We start from the raw sequence: 22,953 nt of genomic DNA, 5'->3' as shown, positions 1-22,953 counted from the left end.
CTGGTCCAGCAATGGCCCCAGCCATTTTGGCCATTTGGGGAGTGAACCAGTGGATGGAAGATCCCTCTATCTCTCCCTCTCTCTGTAACTATGCCTTTCAAATAAATAAAATAAATCTTAAAAAAAATAAAAATAAAAAAAGAATGAATAATAAAAGATCCTGTCCCAGACTCAGAAACTCTTAGGAAAGTCAGATTTGAGTACACACTGAAATCAAAAAACATAATACGATGAATTCTGTCCCACAGAATGAAGCCCTAGTCTCATTTTCATTGCCACTATTCTCGAATATTACCAATGGTTTTGCCCTCAGTTATGTTCATTTTATTCAATCCCCATTTACCCAGTTAGAAAAATGATGTTTTCTTCATACTTATTTTGCAGTACAAATATTGTCCTCTTTTTGCTCTTTTTCTGTTTTTCTCATTTTTTTTTCTTTATTTGACAGGCAGAGTTAGAGAGAGAGAGACAGAGAGAAAGGTCTTCCTTCCACTGGTTAACCCCCCAAATGGCCGCTACGGCCGGAGCTACGCTGATCTGAAGCCAGGAGCCAGGTGCTTCTTCCTGGTCTCCCATGCAGGTACAGGGACCCAAGGACCTGGGCCATCCTCCACTGCCCTCCTGGGCCACAGCAGAGAGTTGGACTGGAAGAAGAGCAACCAGGGCTAGAACCAGTGGCCACATGGGATGCCGGCGCCCCAGGCAGAGGATTAACCAAGTGAGCCACAGCGCCGGCCCCATCAAGTACCTTTTTTTTTTTTTTTTTTTTGACAGGCAGAGTGGACAGTGAGAGAGAGAGAGACAGAGAGAAAGGTCTTCTTTTGCTGTTGGTTCACCCTCCAATGGCCGCTGCGGCCGGCATGCTGCGGCTGGCGCACTGCACTGATCTGGCAGGAGCCAGGTGCTTCTCCTGGTCTCCCATGGGGTGCAGGGCCCAAGCACTTGGGCCATCCTCTACTGCCTTCCCGGGCCACAGCAGAGAGCTGGACTGCAGGAGGGGCAACCGGGACAGAATCCGGCGCCCCGACTGGGACTAGAACCCGGTGTGCCAGCGCCGCAGGTGGAGGATTAGCCTATTGAGCTGCGGTGCCAGCCCAAATACTTTTAATAGTATCAACCAGAAAAAAAAATGGAAGTTCAGGTACAATCCAGATAGCAGTACATTTACTAGACTATTCCATGAGAATACTATCTTCTAAACTACTACACTAAATTAAACAGAGGTCCATTACCCTCCCACCCCCCTAGAAAGGTTCTTACTGTTGTATTCATGATTCCGGTGCCATGTGTTCGAATTGAATTAGCAATATGCCGAATGTTAATAGTATTCAAGTGCTTATTATTGCTTGTTCGTTCAATAAAAATCTGTAATGAAATAAACATACACTCAGTAACAACACAACGCATAGCAAACTGTGGACAGTTATCCTAAGAAATCTATTTCTTTAAATCTATTTCGTTAAAAATAATTTAGCTGAAAAATCATTCATGAATATAGCACAAAGGGAACAAGATGTCTAAGCAATAATTTTTTAATTTTACCCATTTCCACCCTTGAGAATCAATTTCTTGTCCTTCAATCTTCCCATAACATATCAGGGTCATTTAAGGAAACTTTCTAAAACCTACTCACCTGATTATTGAGATTGTAGAGGTATCGAGATACAAATATATGAATGTTTCTCATAATTTCCAAAACATCGAGGCCCTAAAACACAACCCAGACAGAAGTTCTATTATTATTAGACAGTAAAACTTGCATCAATGCAGTTGCATACTGATTATGTTGTTTCTTATTATTTTAAAAAGTTAACAGGGGCCAGCACTATGGCATAGAGGGTTACACCTCTGCCTGTAGCATCAGCATCCCATATGGGTGCCAGTTCGAGTCCCAGCTGCTCTTCACTTCCCAGCTTGCTGCCAATGCACCTGGGAAGGCAACAGAAGATGCCCCAAGTACCTGGGGCCCTATACCCAGGGAGGAGACCTAGAAGAAGTTCCTGGCTTTGGCCTGGCTCAGCCCTGTCCAACTGGGAAGAGAACTAATGGACAGAAGATCTCTCTCTTTCTCTCTCTATTTCTGCCTTCAAATAAATTAAAAAAAAAAAAAAAAAAAAAAAAAAGGTATACCAAAGGATAAAAGTACACTAATGGTCAGAATCAGAATATGTTGTGACATATAGAAAATGCAAGGTTCTTTGTAAGTAATTCTCCTAGCTCCGGTCATTTGGGGAGTGAACCAGCGGATGGAAGACCTTTCTTTCTGTCTCTCCCTCTCATTGTCTGTAACTCTAACTCTCAAATAAAATAAATACGGTATGGGGGGGGAAGCCATTGTAACCCATGAGTCGTACTTTGGAAATTTATATTCATTAAATAAAAGATAAAAATAAATAAATAAATAAATAAATAAATAAAAGTTAAAAAAACAAACAAACAAACAAACAAATAAAATGCATGGATTTCAACTTTTTTGGGGGGGACCAAAGCAGCTTATATTTTAATTCCATTTTCAGACAAACATTTTGAAGTACCCTCTTCTTTTCTTTAAATATATGCTAAAAAAATTCCTTAAGAAATCCCATTATGCTATAGTCAGACTACTAGAAACATGTTATACTATACCTGTTCCAAAGTCTGACTAGGAAGATGTGCCTCTGTCATAACCAATCCATAGCGCTGAGTAGCTAAGTTTCTCATTTCACTGTATGTGGCCCAGTCATGAAGAGCTACTGTTGTCAGATTGTAGAAAGTCTTATCTAGGTAGTGGGTTACATAAGCTACAAAAAAAAAAAAAAAAAAAAAAAGAGAGAAAAATCTAAGAAATTTGATTCATTCAACTAAAAAGGAAAAAATAAGGACTCATCTTTGAACATTTCTTCCCTTAAAGCAAGGTGATAAGAAATAGAAGAGGAAACAAAAAGGAATTAAATAACACACAAAAATGATATCCCTAAGGTTTTGTTTTCTTTGTTCTTTAACAGTGTGAAAACATAAGACTATAAGAAAGAAAGCAGATCACTTACCGCGAATGTCAATGAAACGATTGAAAAACCGAATTGGATTCAGAGAGAAAAAAAGGGCCAGGTCTTTCATGCCAACTTTGAAAGGGTTCCGGTCATCCAGCTTTAAATGAGTATGCACAGAAAGGCGCAGATCCTTCTCTATTTCTTTGCACAACTTGTCCAGCAAATGCTATTCATGAAAGAATGGATATTATGACTTTGCAAATAAGATACAGACACACACACACACACACACACACACCCCAACTGCTGGTTCACTCCCTAAATGTTTGCAAGAGCCCATGGATTGGCCAAGGCCAAAGGCAAGCCAGAAGCCAAGAACTCAACCCAGGTACCCACATGAGTTGCGGGAATCTAACTACTTGAGCCATCACTGCTGCTTCCCTGAGCCTACATTAGCAGGAAACTGGAATCAGCAGCCAGGGCTGGGAACTGAACTCAGGCACTCCAATGTAAAACACAAGTGTCCAAAAATACTAGCATCTTAACTACTAGGCCAAATGCTCAGCTTGGCTAATTTATTTTTAATTCCACCCTCCAAAAAATGTATCAGTAGATACAAATTTAATTTCAAGGTATCAGTGTTTATTAACACTCATGTCATTAAAAAAGGTAGGGGGCATACTGCATTTGAATTATTTCTTTTAAACAACTAAATCTTTTGAATAGATCATTTATATTTAAAAATGTAACTAAACGTAACTCCTTTGTTCCACAGTGATTTGTAAATAACTTTAACTCAGTGAAAGTTTGCTTCAATCCAAAATTTTTTTCTAAACACTGCATTCCCAAAACATGTTGCTTTTCAATCTCAAATGTGATATTACCTCATTTAAAATTTCCATAATCTCCTTGTCGTAGCAATCCAGGAGTATCTCACAGGACTCTAAATGCCTTGCATGCATCATAGCAGGTACACAGTCACGTAACGCGCTGAACATGTACTAGGAAGAAAATAAAACGCACATGCATTTAGAACATTATCTAAACAATATTATAAAGATTCTTATCTATCTTGAAAGAGAATTTCAGATCTAAGGAACATTTTTCCACAAGACTGACCTTTCCTAATTTTCTGAATAAAAGAACCTAAAGCATATGCTTTAACAAAGTATTTTTAAAATTAACATTCATTTGTCCTTTCTTGTGAATTCAAACACAATTTTTATAAAGAAATAAAGGTCTGATTAACACATTTTGCTGTTGAGTAAATGTCAGACTTCTATGACAAATTAAAATCAAGGGAAATGAGAATGACTTATGAGATACGAGAGAAATGGGATAATAAGATAAGTTAAATATATTTATTAGTATTAATACAAAATTTACAAACTATAGAAATGCTTATCAGATACGCATAACATTGTACAAATCAGCACTAGCAGTTAATTTTAAAATGGCTTTAAACCAAATAATCCATTTTAAACCAGAATGGTTTGGACAATTATTAAAAATAATGATGGATTTCTTCTATACTTACATGTAATCTGGCTGCATCTACAGCATTTTCATACACATCATCTAAATAAATTGGGAAGACAGCTCGATGCCAGTATAAAAAACAACAGTCACACTGCGTCTGGACTCTACAATGGAAAATAATTAGTGGTACCAACAGTGAAGTATCACACAAAACAATGGGAAAGGGCCGACTTTGCAAACTGAAGGAGAAAAGGTCAGTCTCACTCATTTCACATCCCTACATCAATGAAGCCAACATTAGCACAGAAGGGTCACAAAACAGGTATTTTTCAAATTGAACAAAGCTAACAACAATACAAATACTAGACACTGTCAGAATTCTGCACTTCTGCTTTAGTTTCAAAGCGTACTTGGAGGGCCGGCACCTGACTCACTAGGCTAATCCTCTGCCTGCAGCAACAGCACCCCAGGTTCTAGTCCTGGTTGGGGCGCCGGATTCTGTCCCGGTTGCTCCTCTTCCAGGCCAGCTCTCTGCTGTGGCCCGGGAGGGCAGTGGAGGATGGCCCAAGTGCTTGGGGCCTGCATCTGCATGGGAGACCGGGAGGAAGCACCTGGATCCTGGCTTCAGATCGGCACAGTGCCAGCCGTAGCGGCCATTAGGGGAGTGAACCAATGGAAGGAAGACCTTTCTCTCTCTCACTGTCTATAACTCTCTCTCTCTAACTCTGCCTGTCAAAAAAAAAAAAAAAAAAAAAGCATACTTGGAAAACAGCAACTTGTAAACAGAGGAGTTTAAATTTACTTTCATTATTAGATATGATAAGACTTAATACTTGCATCGCATGTATTATTTTACCCGTCTCCAAATTGGAAAGCAAAGCCTTTTAAAAAATCCTGGTCACAAAGAAGTCACACTGAACTTGTATACAAACTTTACCACTAAGTGACTTTTCCACACCTTATGGGGCAACAAAACGATCATTAAATATATTACATAATGAAGGTTTGATACTTCTTCCAGGGATGCAAAGTTAAATGCCACAACCACAAAAGATGTCAGCTTCTCACAACAACAAAAAACATTGTTATAAATATGAGCATTAAATGGGAATTGTACTGCAATCTTAATTAAGTTGAGACTAAAAATTTAGAAGATAGAGAGCCAGCATTTTGGTATAACAGGTAAAGCCTACAACGCCAGCATCCCTTATGGGCAGCAGTTTGAATCCCAGATGCTCCACTTCCAACCCAGCTCCCTGCTAATGTGTCGCTCCCCCTCTTCGTGGAGGAACGACACAAGACCCTGCGCTGTTCTTTCGTCTGCTCGGCCCTCCCCGGGTTTGCTGCTGGTTCTTCCCGGGTTGGCTACTGTCCCTTCCACCTCCGTGGAAGGGCAGTTCCCCTGGCCACATTCCCCACTTCCGCAGGGGAGCGGCACACCGCCGGCCGGGTCTCTCGGGGGCTGCACAGGTGTTCCTTCAGCTACATGTTCCCCTTAGATGTTCCCTGGTGCATGCCGTCTCTCTCCTCCTTTATAGTCCTCTTCCACCAATCCCAACTCGGCTGCCCACACGCCGAGTACGCTGCTCTCCTCCAATCAGGAGCAAGTCCTACAGTTTATTAGCTGAACTGGAGGCAGCTGTGCGGAAGCTGTTTACTTCTCTCCCAGCGCCATATTGTGGGAGAGCAGATGCATAGAATAAGTCTTAATTCCAGTAACTTAGTCCAGTCCGGATTGCTCCCCACACTAATGTGCATGGGAAAGCAGTAGAAGATGGCCCAAATGCTGAGGCCCCTGCACTCAAGTGGGAGACCCAGACAAAGTACCTGGCTCCTGACTTAGGACCGGCCCAGCTCTGGGCATTGCGGCCATTTGGGGAGTGAACCAGCAGATGGAAGACCTCTGCCTTTCAAAATAAATAAATCTTAAAATAAATAATAAGTAACTAAATAAGTAAGCAACTAAAAATATGTCTTACAAAAATTAATTCAAGTTAGTGGCTGGTTACCTACAACAAAATTTAAATTTGTATCGCAAAACATAAATTATGGAACACTATGTGTCACAGATCTCTAAGTGTCTCACACACAAACGAAGCCTTGCTATAAAACAATTTTTAAGACCAGCAGAGACCCAGCATAATAATAACAATATGCATCAGAGTCCACCACACACTCGGAAGTTGCTCTGCTCTTGTGTGAGCTCTTCCAGACGCTATGTTTCCTGCAGAAGCAAAGCTAAGTCATTATAATCACTAGTCACAGTCTCATTTGGATCATGCTAAAGAAGTTAGCATTTTATTTATTCTCTTGCTATGCTATAAAGAATATCAAAGTTTCACTAATCTTATTTTTTGAGCATGTATGTTTTGTCAGTCCTACTTACCGTTCTCTGAGTTCACTGATAAGATCCAGTTTCTTCATAACTACTTGAAGGGGCAAGAGTTCTTCATCTTTAAATGTTTTCTATTAGGGAGAGGGAAAAAGGCAGAGAACTTGCAGTCAAGGTTAAGAACAGATTTCCTGGATCACTAGCAAAGGAATTGTGAAAACTCAGAATAAAATCCATAAGTAATAGCAAGATATGTACCATCTGTGTGCCAACACTTAGCGCCAAGGAAACAATAAGTCGTCGTTGCTTTGTGCTTGGTCCATTCAGAGTGTTTTCAGCCAAAACTAGAGCAGAGAGCACATCAAGACGCTGTTCACTGTATTTTTTGTCCGAAATTACTCTTTTCTTAAAAGAAAACAGGAAACAATTAGTTTTGTTTCTGAGGCAATAACAAAATACTCAAAAGAAAAACTTCACTATTTTTCCATGATTCAATTTAAGATTAAGAGCACATTAGACAAATGCCTTCCCTTGTTGAACTTCCAAAAATGGTTTGCACTTTACTTCTGAACATTCTCTCTTGGCATTGTCAGAAACAGCAAATGGATTTGCCCTACTTTAAAACCTCCTTATTAATTTTGTAAGAAATCATATCCAAAAAAATTATGCATCAGGGGATAGCACTGTGGCACAGTGGATTAATCCTCCATCTGCAGCACTGGCATCCCATATGGGTGCCGGTTCTAGTCTCAGCTGCTCCTCTTCCAATCCAGCTCTCTGCTACGGCCTGGGAAAACAGTGGAGGATGGCCTGAGTGGTTGGGCCCCTGCATCCACGAGGGAGACCTGGAAGAAGCTTCTGGCTTCAGACCAGGGCAGCTCTGGCTGTTGTACCATTTAGGGAGTGAACCAGTGGATGAAAGACCTTTCTGTCTCTCCCTCTCACTGTCTGTAAATCTACCTCTTCAAAATCTTCAAAATCTTCCAAAAAAAAAAAAAGGTGCATCAATTTCAGAAGTGAATTTAGTATAATTTTTAACAGGTATACATATCACATGCTGCAATTTCAGAGTAAAGGTAACTTTATAACGCTAAAAACCATAAAATACCATAGCAATGAAGGACTGAAAATATTATGTTCAATGGGAGTAAACAGACTAAACTAGAAAATATATAAAACAGAACAAAGATAAAATAGTTATGTTGAACACTTAGTAATTTGCATACCTTGGCCACAGAAATGGAATTAAGAGCCTGATGCTGAAGGTGCTGTGTAATATGTGAAACTGAATCAGCCACAACCATGCTTCTCCTGTAGAACATATGCTCTATTGCCTAAAAGGAATCAAAAATAATTTTGTGAATGTCAACCTGGAACTTTTTGCCAGTATCATTACGACTGCAGGCTAGGTAAGGAATCTGTAAAGGAGACACAGAAAGCACTACCATCAAAGAGTGGCAAAGTCAACTACACTGAATTTTTGTTAAAAGATTTTATTTATTTATTTGAGACACAGGGTTACAGATGGTGAGAGGGAGAGAGAGAGTCTTCAATCTGCTGGGTCACTCCCAAGATGGCCCCAACAGCTTGAGCTGTGCCAATCAGAATCCAGGAACCAGAAGTTTCTTCCAGGTCTCCCATGTGGGTACAGGGGCCCAAGCGCCTGGGTCATCTTCCACTGCTTTCCCAGGTCACAGCAGAGAGCTCGATCGGAAGGGGAGCAGCTGGACTCGAACTGCCACTCATTTCGGATGCTGGCACCACAGGCGGAGGATTAACTTTACTATACCACAGCGCCAACTCTCCAACTACATTAAAATTAAAACTTCTGTTCCTCAAAAGCCACAATGAAAAAAATTTTACAAAGGGAAGCCAATGCATGTAAATATTTGCCACATACAAGAACTAGTATCTAGAATATACAAAGGTCACAAATGAAACAAAGTTTTTAAAAAAGCAGCAGCACAAAATCCAATAGAAAACTAAAGACATGATTTTCAGAAATGACATACAGTTAATAAATAATTGAAAATATAGTCACCATCCTCAGCCATAAGGGAATAAACACTAAAATTCATGTGCAAAACAAGCTGTACCCAGTAATTTACAGAAAAGACAAACAAAACATATGAAATCTGATAATATCAGTGCTGGTCAACTGGGAAAATGAAAAATCTAATATATTGTGGAGGCGTGTACATTGATACAACTATTCTGGATAACAATCTGGCATCATCTCAGTAAGCTGAACACAGAAGCCAGAAAACCATCACATGCATGTAATACCTTAGAAAAACTCTTGTGCAACTACACTATGAAACCTATACAAGAATGGCAGGATTGTTTATAAGAACAAAAATGGCAAATCACCCCAAAGTCCATCCAAAGGAAAGTTAAATAGTAATGAATATTCTGGGCCGGCGCCGTGGCTCACTTGGCTAATCCTCTGCCTGCCGCGCCGGCACCCTGGGTTCTAGTCCCGTTGCTCCTCTTCCAGCCCAGCTCTCTGCTGTGGCCCAGGAAGGCAGTGGAGGATGGCCCAAGTGCTTGGGTCCTGCACCCGCATGGGAGACGGGGAGAAAGCACCCGGCTCCTGGCTTCGGATCGGCATAGCACCGGCCATAGCAGCCATTTGGGGGGTGAACCAACGGAAGGAAGACCTTTCTCTCTGTCTCTCTCTCTCGCTGTCTATAACTCTACCTATCAAATTAAAAAAAAAATAGTAATGAATATTTTAAGCTACTCATCCCAACATGGGTAGCTGGTAAATGGGTAAAATGCTGAGTGAAAAAATCAAGTCAAAGAATACATAAAGTATTACTTGCTTAATATGAACTTCAAAACGTACACAAAAAGAGTATAGATTCACCCATACGTGGTAAGCTAAAAAGCAAAATAAGGAAATGATTGGCCGGCGCCATGGCTCAATAGGCTAATCCTCCGCCTTGCGGCGCCGGCACACCAGGTTCTAGTCCCGGTCGGGGTGCCGGATTCTGTCCCGGTTGCCCCTCTTCCAGGCCAGCTCTCTGCTGTGGCCCCGGAGTGCAGTGGAGGATGGCCCAAGTCCTTGGGCCCTGCACCTCATGGGAGACCAGGATAAGTACCTGGCTCCTGCCATTGGAGGGTGAACCAACGGCAAAGGAAGACCTTTCTCTCTCTCTCTCTCACTGTCCACTCTGCCTGCAAAAAAAAAAAAAAAAAAAAAAAAAAAAACAAACAAACAAAAAAAAAAAACAAAAACAAAAAAACAAGATAAAAAAAAAGGAAATGGTTAAGCATAAAATTCCCAAGAGTGGTTTCCTCTGAAGGAGGCAGGAAAAGTGCCACCACAAGCAGAACCACAGGGTGCTTTGAAAATATTAACATCCCGTTTCTTCAGTGGGATAGCATTTGTTGCAGTTTTTAAGCTATAAACATATACACAGTTTTAAGCTATAAACATAGACACAAATATCTATACTTCTCTATTTACATTTTATAAATACAACTGATAACTATGAGAATATTTCAAAAAATTAATGGAAAATGGAATGAAGGGACTGGCGCTATGGCACAGTGGGCTAGGCCTTTGCCTGCCACGCCGGCATCCCACATGGGTGCTGGCTCATGTCCCAGCTGCTCCACTTCCAATCCAGCTCTCTGCTATGGCTATAAAGCAGCAGAAGATGGCCCAAGTCCTGTGCCCCTGCATTCACATGGGAGACCCAGAGGAAGCTCATGGCTTCAGACTGACACACCTCTAGCCGTTGCAGCCATGTGGGGAGTGAAACAGCGAATGGGAGACATATCTATCTCTCCTTCTATCTGTAATTCTGCCTCTCAAGTACAAATAAATAAAAATAAAATAAAAAACAAAGGCCTATGGCCTCCCAAGAGTTAGGGGGAAAAAAAAGTAGCTGTTTAAAAAAAAAAAAAAGGAATGAAAAGATTGGTTTATCTGGATGCAAAAAACGTTTCGCATCTGGGGCCAGTGCTGTGGTGCCATGGTTCAGCTGCCACCTGTGACACCAGCGTCCCATATGAGAACTGCTTCATGTCCTGGCTCCTCCACTTCCAATGTGGAGGCCAGGAGGGAGTTCCTGGCTCCTGGCTTTGGCTTGACTCAGCCCGGGCCACTGTGGCCATTTGGGGACTGAACCAGTGGATAGAAGATCTCTAATTTTGCCTTTCCAGTAAAAAAATAAATCCCTTTCTCTGTGTGTCAATCCTTCAAATCTTTTTAAAAAATGGATATATGATTATTTTTTAAACGTATGAGTTTAAAATATCCATGAATTAAACTTCACTAGTAATACTGAAGCTAACACATTTTCCATCTTTTCTCTCACTACATTAACTTGTAATAAAGTTTAATATGGGGCTGGCATTTTGGTTCAACGGTTAACTTAAGCCACTATTTGAGATACTGGCATCCCCTATCAGAGGGCCAATTCAAGTCCCGACTGCTCTGCTTCTGATCCAGCTCCCTGCTAACACGCCTGCAAGGCAGTGAAGATGGCCAGAACTTGAGCCACTGCCACCAACATGGGAGACATGCAGGGAGTTCTGGGCTTCTGGCTTCAGACTGGCCCAGCCCAGCCTGTTGCAGGTATCTGAGGAATAAACCAACAGATGTCCGTCTTTGGCTCTCCATTGCTCTCCTTTTCAAGTAGAAGAAAATGAATAAACACTAAAAAATAATAATAACCACCTAAAACCTACCTTAAGAAGTTCAACAAGTCTGCATAATGCCTTAACTGAAGTTTTGGTCATTGGTTTTTGTAATGACATGTAGAGATTCATTGTGGTTTTAATAATGGTACTAATGCTATATGCATATAAGAAGCCCTGGAAAAGAAAATAAAACATTGATTATAATCACAAGGAAGGAGTGCATTTCTACAGGACTTCATTCTGTACGCAGTAACAGTTATTGCTCAATTTGCCAATAATTAATGTTTTTCAAGTTCATCTTAAAGCCAACTCTTCAGTTTTAAAAGATCCTTCCTCACAGAGACATGGTGTCTAAGTTTCAAAGCAGCCCTGATGAGTATATTTACTCAATGACACATCAGTTTAGTTCCACTGAAATTATAATGCATAGTCACAGTTAAAGAATCTCCTCATTGGAATCTCCAGAAAAACAACACAGATGTCAGGAAAATGTCTTCCCATCCTTATTTCACCTGCCAGGGAAGAGAATCAGCACTCATGTCTGCCAGGGCTGATGTGGCGAGGAAGGTTAAACTGCACACCAGCATCCCTTATGGACGCCTGTTCAATTCCCGGCTGCTCTACTTCCAATCCAGCTAGCTCTCTGCTAATGTGCCTGGGAAAGTAGTGGAAGATGGCCCAAGTGCTTAGGTCCTTGTATCCACAAAGACCTGGATGAAACTCCTGGCTCCTGGCTTCAGCCTGGCCCAACTCTCCCTCTAACTTTGCCTTTCAAATAAATAAATCTAAAAAAAAACCTTCCAAATGCTGCCTCTTAGGGCAAAGCTAAGGTTTCTAAAGAGCTAGGAATCTAGGAATCTCAAAAATGACAAGCCCACTCTGGCCAATACAGATATGCAAGAGAACTTCAGCATTTCAGACAATTCCCCCTTTTCTCTTCACCTAGCCAAGGATAGAGAGGCCTTTTCTCTCCCAATGGCCATTTGGATATTTATAACATTACTAGGCCAATCAAAATGATCCACTTAGGGGCCAGCAAAGAGGTGTAGCAGTGAAAGCCGTTGCCTGCCAACACCAGCATTCCACATGGGCACCGGTACATATCTCAGCTGCTTCGCTTATGATCCAGTTCCCTGCTAATGTTCCTAGGAAGCAGCGGAAGACGGCCCAAGTGTTTGGGCTCCTGCAACCATATGGGAGACCCGAAATTCCTGGTTCCTGGCTTTGGCCTGGCTCAGCACTGGCCACTTAAGCCATTTGGAGAATGAACCAGTGAATAGAAGCTCTCTGTTTCTCCCACTCTCTCTGTAACTCTGCCCTTCAAATAAATACATCATATATATAAATATAAGATCCACTTAAAAATTAGCATGACTTTCAAGTCCTGCCTGTGGTTGGCTTGGCAAGGCTAGAGACCCAATGATTTCATGGGCCTTACACAGCCCACAGACTGACATTCCCCAGTCAGTCTAGACCAATTCTCACCAGCGACTGGCACCCTTGATCCTTGCTCACCTGAGACGCTAAGCAGGCCTTCTCTCCTTCCAGCCCAACAAGAACAGATTCTCTACTCATGAAGGAGGTACAAGTCTTGTGATGTTTAAAAGAATGGTTTAATATTAAACTCAGGGGAAATAAAGCAGAACAAGAAAACAGGGAAAAGGGTATTAACCCTCAAATGTTGTCATTTAAAACCAAAAGGGACACACAGAAATGCAAAGATAAAGATGGAGATATTTTGAGCTTATAGAAGTCCCACAAAGACACATGTAAAGTTTAAAGATGAAACTAAATTCTATGGTGGATATATCCAAAGAGGAGGGAAAGAAGCAGTTTGCCAATGTGTCTCACTGTATGTGCCCTCACCATGAACGATAAGGCATTGTCCCATCAGTGACAGTGGCTCACTAAGGAAGTGACATCAACACGGATGGGAAGTAGCAATTTCTCTGATCCATTTATAGCTCTGCGGTCAAGAGACAGGCAAATTAAGAGAATTAAGAAGTGAAACAGAGGGTAGCATCCTTAAAAAACAGGCACTAAGCCCAAAACTTGAAGCATACATGCAGAAAGCCGTAGGTTCTACCTTGTCAACTACAGGACTCACACCAGACTCTGTCCTAGTCTAGCACTAGGCAAAGTTAAATGCACATATAAGAAGACCAGGAGTCAACTCTCAGGCAGAAAAGGAAAGGTGGGTGTCCCTCTTTCCAGCAGGGAAGCCTGATGTACAGGAATAAGCCCACATCATCCCGTTCATCATTAAAATCTGAAGCACATTCACAAAGGAAGTACTTTAAATCTAAGCTGGGCGTTGTGGTGTAGCAGGTAAAGCGGTCGCCTGTAACACTGGCATCCCTTAGGGGCAATGGTTCAGGTTCCAGTGGTTCCACTTTGCAAGTCAGCTCCCTGCTCGTGGCCTGGGAAAAGCATCAAAGGTGGCCCAGGTGCCTGGGCCCTTGCCACCCATGTAGGAGACCTAGAGGAAGCTCCTGGCTCTTTTTTTTTTTCCTCAACAGATAGAGACAGACAGTGAGAGAGAGAGAGAGAAAGGTCTTCCTTCCATTGGTTCACCTCCCAAATGGCCGCTACGGCCGGTGCTGCGCTGTGCCGATTCGAAGCCAGGAGCCAGGTGCTTCCTCCTGGTCTCCCATGTGGGTGCAGGGACCCAAGCACTTGGGCTATCCTCCACTGCCTTCCTGGGCCACTGCCTTCCTGGGCTGGAAGAGGAGCAACTGGGACTAGAATCTGGCACCCATATGGGATGCCGGCGCCGCAGGCAGAGGATTAGCCAAGTGAGCCACGGCACCGGCTGCTTCTGGCTCTTGAATTCAGTCTAGCCCACCCCCAGTCATTGCAGCCATCTGGGGAGTGAATCAGTGGATGGAAAGTCTTTCTCTCTCTGTCTCTCCCTCTTTCAAATAAGTAAATAAATCTTTAAAAAAATAAAATATAAACTGGGGGAGCACTCTATGGTCTGTTAATGACAGAACAAATTATCTTAAACCACCCTTTCTGCTATGAACAACCAGAAAATCTCGGCAGAGATGGGTGTTTGATCCAGTGATTAAGCTGCCTACATCTTGTATCACAGTGCTTGGGTTAGACTAGAAGGAGAATAGAATACAAAAAAGTGTTTGATTGTAAATTTCCACCGATTCCTAAAGCTCTATAAATCCCAAGGAGCACAAACACCAAATCACACATAGGGGCACTGTAGTAATTATGCTAAAAAACAAAAAATGCATTTGATAAGCAATTAAAGAAAGAGATGTTATATTTAAAAAGCAACAAAGCCCAACAATTGCTCCTGGGTTTTTATGCTTTGTTTTGCTTTAAAGATAAATAATAAAATAAATTTATTTTATTAGGTTGAATGGCAGAGTTACAGAGACAAGAGAGAGGTCTTCCACTCACTGGTTCACTCCCCAAATGGCCATAATGGCCAGGGTTGGGCCAGGCCAAAGCCAGGAACTTCTTCCAGGTTTCCCATGTATTTTGAGACTTATGCCCATAACGATGAAAGTGCAGGGCCTCAGCACTTGGGCCACCTTCTGCTGCTTTCCCAAGTGCATAAACAGAGAGGCAGATCAGAAGTGGAGCAGCTGGGACTCAAACCAGCACCCATATGGGATGCAGGAACCACAGGTGGTGGCTTAACCAGCTATGCCACAGTGGCTTCTTAACCAACAATACCAGAAAAACGACACTTTCCAAAGGTACATTAACAACAAAAATCCCAGCCAGCATAGAATTACAATGCAGCAAAATTGTTGAAGTGGAGACATATTTAGACCAGAAACTGAGGATTCACCAATAAACTCATTAAATGGAATACCAGCAGTTATTTCCTGAGCAGAAGGATAAAAGTTCAGAGACGTCAGAAGGATGAAAAGCAACAGAACAGGTGATTTGTGAGTAAATCTAAAAAGACAATGACTATAGAAACAGTAGCAATGAGATTCAAAATTCAGAGAGGACCAAAATAACCACAGCAGCACAAAGGATGGGGAGGAAGTAAAATTAATTAAACCACTCTCATTTAAGATCCTTATGCTAAAAAGTGTCTAAAGGGTGGCAAAATCACTTATTTAGAGTTGAATGAGTAAATAATGCATCTTAAAATCTCGAGAGTAACCACTAAAAGAACAGTAAAATAATACAGAATTAAACTAAGAGAAGGGAAGAAATAAAATAAATAATACAGTCCAAAAGACAGCAAAAAAAAAAAAAAAAAAAACACAACAACACAGGAAAAGTGAGACAAATAAAAAATAGGTGGCACTTTTAATCCAAATATATCAGTAATGACAAACGTAAGAAATACCACAATGAAGAAATAAAGATTATCAGATTAGGGGACAACCTAAGCTGATTACACAAGACATTCAACAAATGTAAGAAGCCAGAAAGGCTGAAAGTAAAAGTATCAAAAAACATGTCCCATGCATTAACTAAAAGAAAACTCGTATACCTAGGTTAACATCACACACAAGAGAAGTATGACAGGGGGCCAGTGTCATGGCATAGTGGGTGAAGCTGCCACATTTGACACCAGCAGCCCATATGGGCACCAGTTCAAGTCCTGGCTGCTCCACTTCCCATCCAGCTCCCTGCTAATGTGCCTGGGAATGCAGGAGAAGATGGCCCACGTACGTGGGCCCCTGCCACCCTGCTGCTACCCACATGGAAGACTTGGAAGAAGTGCCTGTCTTCAGATCGGCCTAGCTCCAGCAGCTGCAGCCATCTGGGAAGTGAACTAGCAGATAGAAGATATCTCTCTCTCTGTAATTCAGCCTTTCAAATAAATAAATAAATCTTAAAAAAAAAAAAAAAAAAAAAGAAAAAAGAAAAAAAGAACAGAACCACCCTCCAGGAGCCCACTCTCTATGGCCCAAAGACCTCCTACAGCCTCACCCCTCAGAGGCCATCATTAGATCAAGTTTTCACCTTTAATCACTCAAGCATTAACATTAAGACATCCGGAGTGGAAACATCTGCCTGAGTTAAAAAAAAAAAAAGAGAGAGAGAGACATGACAAAAAGCATTACTAGAGATAAAAATGGATATTTCTTAATAAATGATTTGATTCACTAGAAAGATGTTAACTTTATATGTTATGGGCTTAAGTCTCAAAATACATTAAACAAAAACTGACAGAACTATAAGGATAAACAGACAAATTCACAATAATAATGGGAGATTCTCACCTAACTCTCTCAGTAACTGATAAAATATATGGGCAAAACCATTAACCAGGGGAGGTGTTGTGGTGCAGGGACTAAAGCTGTTGCACACGACATCAATATTCCATATGAGTGCCAGCTGGAGTCCCAGCTGCTCCGCTTCCAATCCAGCTCTCTGCCAATGGCCTGGGAAAACAGCAGGAGATGGCCCAAGTGTTTGAGCCCCTGCACCCATGTGGAGACCTGGACAAAGTTCCTGGCTTGTGGCTTTGTTGTGGCTGTTTGGGGAGTGAATCAGCAGATGGAGGATCTCTCTCTGACTCTCCCTAACTTTGCCTTTCAAATAAATAAATAAAATCTTTTTAAAAAATCATTTATATGACACTCTTGTCAAGGACACCCTCACTTGTTGCAGATATTATCACTGACAAATGCAAATCAGACATTTCTTTCCACTATAAACAGAGCCATAAAGCAAACTTCAAAATATTGATACTATTTCTACAAATCAATAATAAAAAGTAACTTAGAAGTCCTCACATATTTGGAAATTAAGATATACTCTCCAAAAAAACTCCACAGAGCAAAGAAATCACAATAAAAATTTTTAAAGATTTCAAAATAAATAATGAAAAAACATTAAAACATGAGCTCAAAAATGCTTTGAAGGGGATGTGCTGCTTTGAATGAGAATATTAGAAAAGTCTAAATGAGACACAAAGATCCAAATGTTAACCAAATCAATTTGTTTTAAAAACAAAAAGATATCCTATCCTCTCCACAGTTTTTTCCAAGGTCAATTTCTATAAATTAACAAAATAATGACCCCCAAAATACTCTAAGAAAGAAGATGCAACTACCTGTATAAAAATATTACATCTATTGGTGAGGTCTTCAGCAAATTTATCCATCCTCTGCTCTTTAGATAAGATAGACTCCATTTTCATCATCCATGAGCTCACAAAGACGTAGTAAGACTGCACATCTCTAACAAAGATTGGGAAAATATGGGGATTACTCAGCACAACAAAGATAAAATTTACTTCTATTTCACCACATTAGAATAATATTTCTTTATGGTAGCAATTTCATTTTTCTCATTTTCAAGATAGATATTATATGTAAATATATACTTTTACCTCAATCAACAAGTATTTACCAAATCAATTAGTGCCCACACAGGCCAGGCACTGTTTCTCAGTACTAAGAATGAAACAGAAATTAGCAGTAAAAACACACACACAAATCTCTGCTCCCATTTATCTTACATTCTACGAAGAATTGTCAAACAAAGTTAATTAATATCTCCAATTAGAAGGCATCAGGTAATACATGCTACGGAAAAAAATCCATGAGAAGGGACAAGGACTGGAGTGGTGGGTACAATTTTAAACAGTAATCAAAGTAGACTGGTTGGACAGGTGATTTTGAGTGAAGATTTGAAGCATATGAGTAACCCTGCAAATATATGACAGAAGAGAATTCAAGGAAAGTAATAAATGCATGGTGTTTTAAAGTAATAACAACAAAAGCGTAACTAAAGCATAGTGAACAGTGATAAGAGAAAAGGAGCTCAGAGAGGCACAGGGAGCAGAGTGGGGAGGAGATTTGTGGAAGGCCTTGGAGGACACAGGGACTTCGACTGTCAGTATGCTGGGAAGTCGCTAGAGGTTTTAAGCACAGCAGCTTAATCTAACTTTGGTTTTAAGGGGATCGGCGATAATTTGGCTGATATGCTACAAACAATAAAAGGGACAATGACGAAGCTACTGCAGTAACGTAGGAGAAAGGTGATGACACACTGAACCAGAACAGGAGCCATCGAAGTGGTTTTTCAGCAACTAAATAAAATAAAAATAAAGCCAGCAATTATTGTTTATTATAGGCTGGCCACTGTTATAAGCATTTTACACAAATCAACTCACTCACTCTTCACATTAACCCTATGAGGAGGTACTATGATCTCCATAGTAGAGAGAACTCCATGCAGAGAAATACTGTGCCAAGATCAGACAACTTGTAAGCAACTGATGAGCCACGATTCACACACCAATCGACAAAGCTTTTCCATCCCAAAATGATTAAATCAATAATAGATTGAGTGATAAAGTAAAAAGGGTAACTAAACACTAAATCACCTCTTCAACGGGTCTCATCTCAGACAATCCCACTCAAAACCAAAAGCTGTTTAAGGTTGCCTTTCTTTTTTCTTTAAACAATGTAGGGTACAAAAAAATAGACAATTCTCCTTTCAGTAATCTGGCATTACCAGCTTTTTAAAAACCTTCTTCAGTTAAACAGATTCAGCTAGAAGACAGCTCCATAATCCCATACTGATGTGGGTGGCTGGCTATACAGGTGGGCAATTTGTCAATTTCAAAACTCAGTCTGAAGAGGGATTACAAGAAAATCTCTACTAATTGTGATTTAGGGAGGTGTTATCCTACCATAAAATCAGAAAAATGGATTCTGCAGAGTCATGATTCCATTAGGAAAAAGACGTCAAGTCTCGTACTTCTGGCCTTGCTCCGAGTGGTGCTGAAGAGTATTATCTGACTTACGGATGACCTGAGTTCAAAGTTTGGGACAGAGAAGGCAGACTCCTAGAAGAACAGCCCCACTTCTGATGAATCTGACTCAGCAGAGATACAAAGTACAGGAGGGGACAGAAAAGTCAGAGGCAAGGACCAGAGAAAGAAATCTAAACCATCAGCACCCCTGACAGCAACTTTGTCAATAATATCATTAAGGCGACATACAGGGAAGGGCATTCAGCCTGCTTTAGATCAGACCATGCAGCATAAAGCAGAGGTTTATCTGCTAGTTTTGCCCATCATTCCTACATCCAGACACCAGATGGTTTTATTCTTGTAAACATAAAAAAGTGAAACTGCTTCACGTTTTAAAAAAGCAGTTGACAAAGAGAGCCCCCAAATGACCAAGGCTATGGTCAGACTGCCAGCTTCATTTCAAAGTATAAACAAGTGGGGCCGGCGCTGTGGTGTAGCAGGTAAAGATACCACCTGTAGTGCCAGCATTCCATATGGGTGCCAGTTTGAGTCCTGGCTGCTGCTTTTCTGATCCAGCTCTCTGCTATGGCCTGGGAAAGTAGCAGAAGAGGCCCAAGTCCTTGGGCCCCTGCACCCACGTGGGAGACCCAAAGAAGCTCCTGGCTTCAGATCAGTGCAGCTCCAGCCGTTGCGGCCAATTGGGGAGTGAATCAGCGGATGGAAGACCTCTCTCTCTCTCTCTCTCTCTGTCTCTCCTTCTCTCTCTTTCAAATAAACAAATCTTAAAGTATAAACAGGAAAAACAGCAAGGAAAAAAACATATCTCCTGCCCCAAGAGAAAGCACTAAGCACAGTCAACACCTAAGTGTCAGAGCCTGAGTTCTGAGCCAAAGGTTCAGACCCCTAGCCTCTAGAGCCAGCATTTTCCCAGTGTCAACGCTAGAACTAAAGTAGAAAGCAACAACCATAAACCCTGGACCACAATCAAATAGGTAGCTGGTGCAGCAGCCAGCAGTGATCTGTGTACAGTGTGGAGGAAGGGAAACTTCTCCACTTACTTACTTACCCCCTCAACTTTCTCTATAAAGTCAGAACACAGCGCATGCTGGCCACAACCTCTTCCCACGCCAGATTTCATTTGAACCGGGTGAATTCCTTTGGCAGAACTGTGAGAAGAATAAACCTGACAGCTACCCTTCTCAGCTCCACAGAGCTCAAGGGTGATTCCACAGGAGTGTCTTTGGAATCCAAGAACTCACAAACATGATTTTATCCCGTCAGGCATCTGAGAAAGTCAACGCCTTCATCCTCCCACATAGCCAGACTCACTTCCTGCAGTATCTGGGACTGTCACACACATTCTGCCAAGCCAACTCTAGCAGAGGGAGTGCATCCTCAGAGCAGCATATTCAACTGGAATGGGACTGATGCTGGTTTGAATCCCCCTCTCCGACACATCCCCAATTGTGTACCTGGCAAAGTGCTTCATTTCTCTAAGCCTCATTTTCCTTATCAGAAAACAATTAAAAAAAATAGTACTATAAACTCTTATATAGTGTAGTATTAACTTATATATACAGTATTAACTTATATAGTATTAACAGCTTGGGCTCTAAAGTTGGACTGCCTCTCCCTGCCCCCTCCTAGTTAAATTTTTATTTTATTCATTTGAGAGACAGACAGATAACAATCTCCAGTCACTACTTCATTCACCCAAATGCCTGTAACACCAGGAGGAGGACCAAGCCCTCCAGGTCTCCAATCTGGGTGGCAGGGATCCAGTTACTTAAGCCATCACCCCTGCCTCTCAGGGTCTGCATTACCAGGAAGCTGGACTTAGGAGTGGTGCCAAGACTCAAACCTATGTACTCCTACATGACATGCAGTCTTGCTGAGTGTAATCTTAATCACTACAACAGAGTTTGCTGCACCTACTAGTTACACTTAAGCAAATTCACTCTCTCTGTACCCAAGTTGCATCATCCATAACATGGTAACAACAACAGTTATCTACTTCATGGGATTTTCTGCTAAGCAAAGATAATACGTGTGAAGTTTCAGGAAAAGTTAATTGGCTTACAGTGAGCAGTCAGTAAGCATAAGCTGTTACTTTATTTTCCACATGAGAAGACCATTCGCGTATACAAGATGATGCATTTAAAGCCTTTAGCATAAGGCCCACTACATAATTAGCATCCATAATGTTAGCAATTATTATTACTGTCATCTTCAGCTTTTGATTTTCCTTTTAGCACTTTGGAGCCACAGAGGTTAAATCTGTCCCCTCTTCAGTGCAAATGTCGCTTAGATAACTAAAGAAACCTAGCACATCATTCCTCAGATTTCTCTTTCGAAGGCCACACTGTACAAACTTCTCAGAGCCTTTAAAAGGGGTGGCATGGTTCCAGATCCTCTGACAGTCTCATCTGCTCCACCCAGCAATGCTGCAGTTTCTTGCCTTTCTAAAACATGGCACCACCAAACACAGGCTATGATCTGACCAGTAAGATTAAATGGAACCACCAATCCCTAGCTTCCAAAACTTAGATATTACAGTTATTAACGTACTCTAAATATATATTGGCTTTTTTAAGCAACATTCCAAAATGTTAAAGAATATTAAGAGTACAGTGTTTTGGCATAGCGGGTAAACCTGCTGCATGCGACACCAGCATCCCACATGGGCGCCGGTTCATGTCCTGGCTGCTCTACTTCTGATCCAGCTCCCTGCTAATGCACCTGGAAAAGTAGTGGAAGGTGGCCCAAGTGCTTGGGCTCCTGCACCCACTTGAGAGACCTGGATAAAGCTCCTGGCTCCTGGATTCAGATTGGCCCAGCCCCCAACACTGTGACCATCTTGGGGAATAAACCAGCAGATAGAAGACCTCTCTTTCTAAAAAAATAAAAAAATAAATAAAAACAATAAGTTTCTAGGGGCCAGCGTTGTGCACAGGTAAAGCTGCTGCCTGCAATACCAGCATCCCTTATGGATGCCATTTTGTGGGCCAGTATATTTCTGATACAGTTCCCTGCTAATGGCCTGGGAAAAGCAGAAGATGGCCCAAGTGTTTGGACCCCTGCCACCCACACGGGAGACCTGCATGAAGCTCCTGGGTTCTTCCTGGCCCAGCCCTGGCCATTGTGGCCATTTAGAGTGAAGTCAGTAGATGGGAAGATTCTCTGTCTCTCCATCTCTCTGCATAACCCTGACTCTCAAATAAATTAATCAATCTTTTAAAAATAGGGAGGGGAGGGGAATAAATCTCCTGGGACTGTCCAGTTCATCCCTGGTGATAAGTAGGCTTGATCAGACAATTCAAATGCTTTTTACATATTTACCAGCAGTATAAGATTTCTAAATATTTTCATTATGGTTGTTTATAAAACATACTTAGTAAGTGACTGAGCTTTCTGCTGTAGGAAAGTATCCCTGTGCATTTTAATGGCTTGAAGACTTTTTCTGTCTAGAAGTTTGGCAGCTGCTGGTATTCTCTGGATCAGAAAATTATCAGGAAACCAAATAATATTAGCAGTGAGAGTGATGGCTGGTACCTGAAATAGTAAAGACAAGGGAGAAATATTATAAATGCAGGCTAAACAATAAGCTGTTTAATAGTTCTACAATACAAAGGCAATTCATCTAGGAAAAAAATAACTACAAAAAAATACTCATTCAAACATAAGACAAGTACCTTAGCACAGCCCAGAGTCAGAGTATCTCCAAATCTGGGGCAGAGCATGACAATTTAATTTTCCCTACATATTAAATAAAGCAACACACATGTGTGCACACACCTCGCATTCTTTCATGTATTTTCAGATGA

General features: G+C 41.3%; 1 protein-coding gene across 5 annotated transcripts in view; it reads right to left on the bottom strand.

Annotated features, from left to right (window-relative positions):
- The window catches only part of WASHC4 (WASH complex subunit 4), a 69,966-nt gene that overhangs the window by 26,246 nt on the left and 20,767 nt on the right, over positions 1–22,953 (bottom strand). For all 5 annotated transcript variants that reach the window (XM_051846047.2, XM_051846048.2, XM_051846049.2 and 2 more), the window contains 12 exons: positions 22,521–22,681; positions 17,480–17,606; positions 11,482–11,607; positions 8,007–8,114; positions 7,039–7,185; positions 6,835–6,914; positions 4,507–4,612; positions 3,854–3,970; positions 3,027–3,195; positions 2,626–2,780; positions 1,634–1,708; positions 1,261–1,365 (listed from right to left, as the gene is read on the bottom strand). In XM_051846047.2, coding sequence (XP_051702007.2) covers positions 1,261–1,365; positions 1,634–1,708; positions 2,626–2,780; positions 3,027–3,195; positions 3,854–3,970; positions 4,507–4,612; positions 6,835–6,914; positions 7,039–7,185; positions 8,007–8,114; positions 11,482–11,607; positions 17,480–17,606; positions 22,521–22,681 — 1,476 coding nt within the window. The remainder of the gene's footprint in view (positions 1–1,260; positions 1,366–1,633; positions 1,709–2,625; positions 2,781–3,026; positions 3,196–3,853; positions 3,971–4,506; positions 4,613–6,834; positions 6,915–7,038; positions 7,186–8,006; positions 8,115–11,481; positions 11,608–17,479; positions 17,607–22,520; positions 22,682–22,953) is intronic.

This window comes from Oryctolagus cuniculus, chromosome 11, assembly GCF_964237555.1.
Source record: "Oryctolagus cuniculus chromosome 11, mOryCun1.1, whole genome shotgun sequence".
NCBI lineage: Eukaryota > Metazoa > Chordata > Mammalia > Lagomorpha > Leporidae > Oryctolagus > Oryctolagus cuniculus.
The sequence above is the reverse complement of the archived record's forward strand: the minus strand, read 5'-3'. Positions and strand labels throughout refer to the sequence as shown.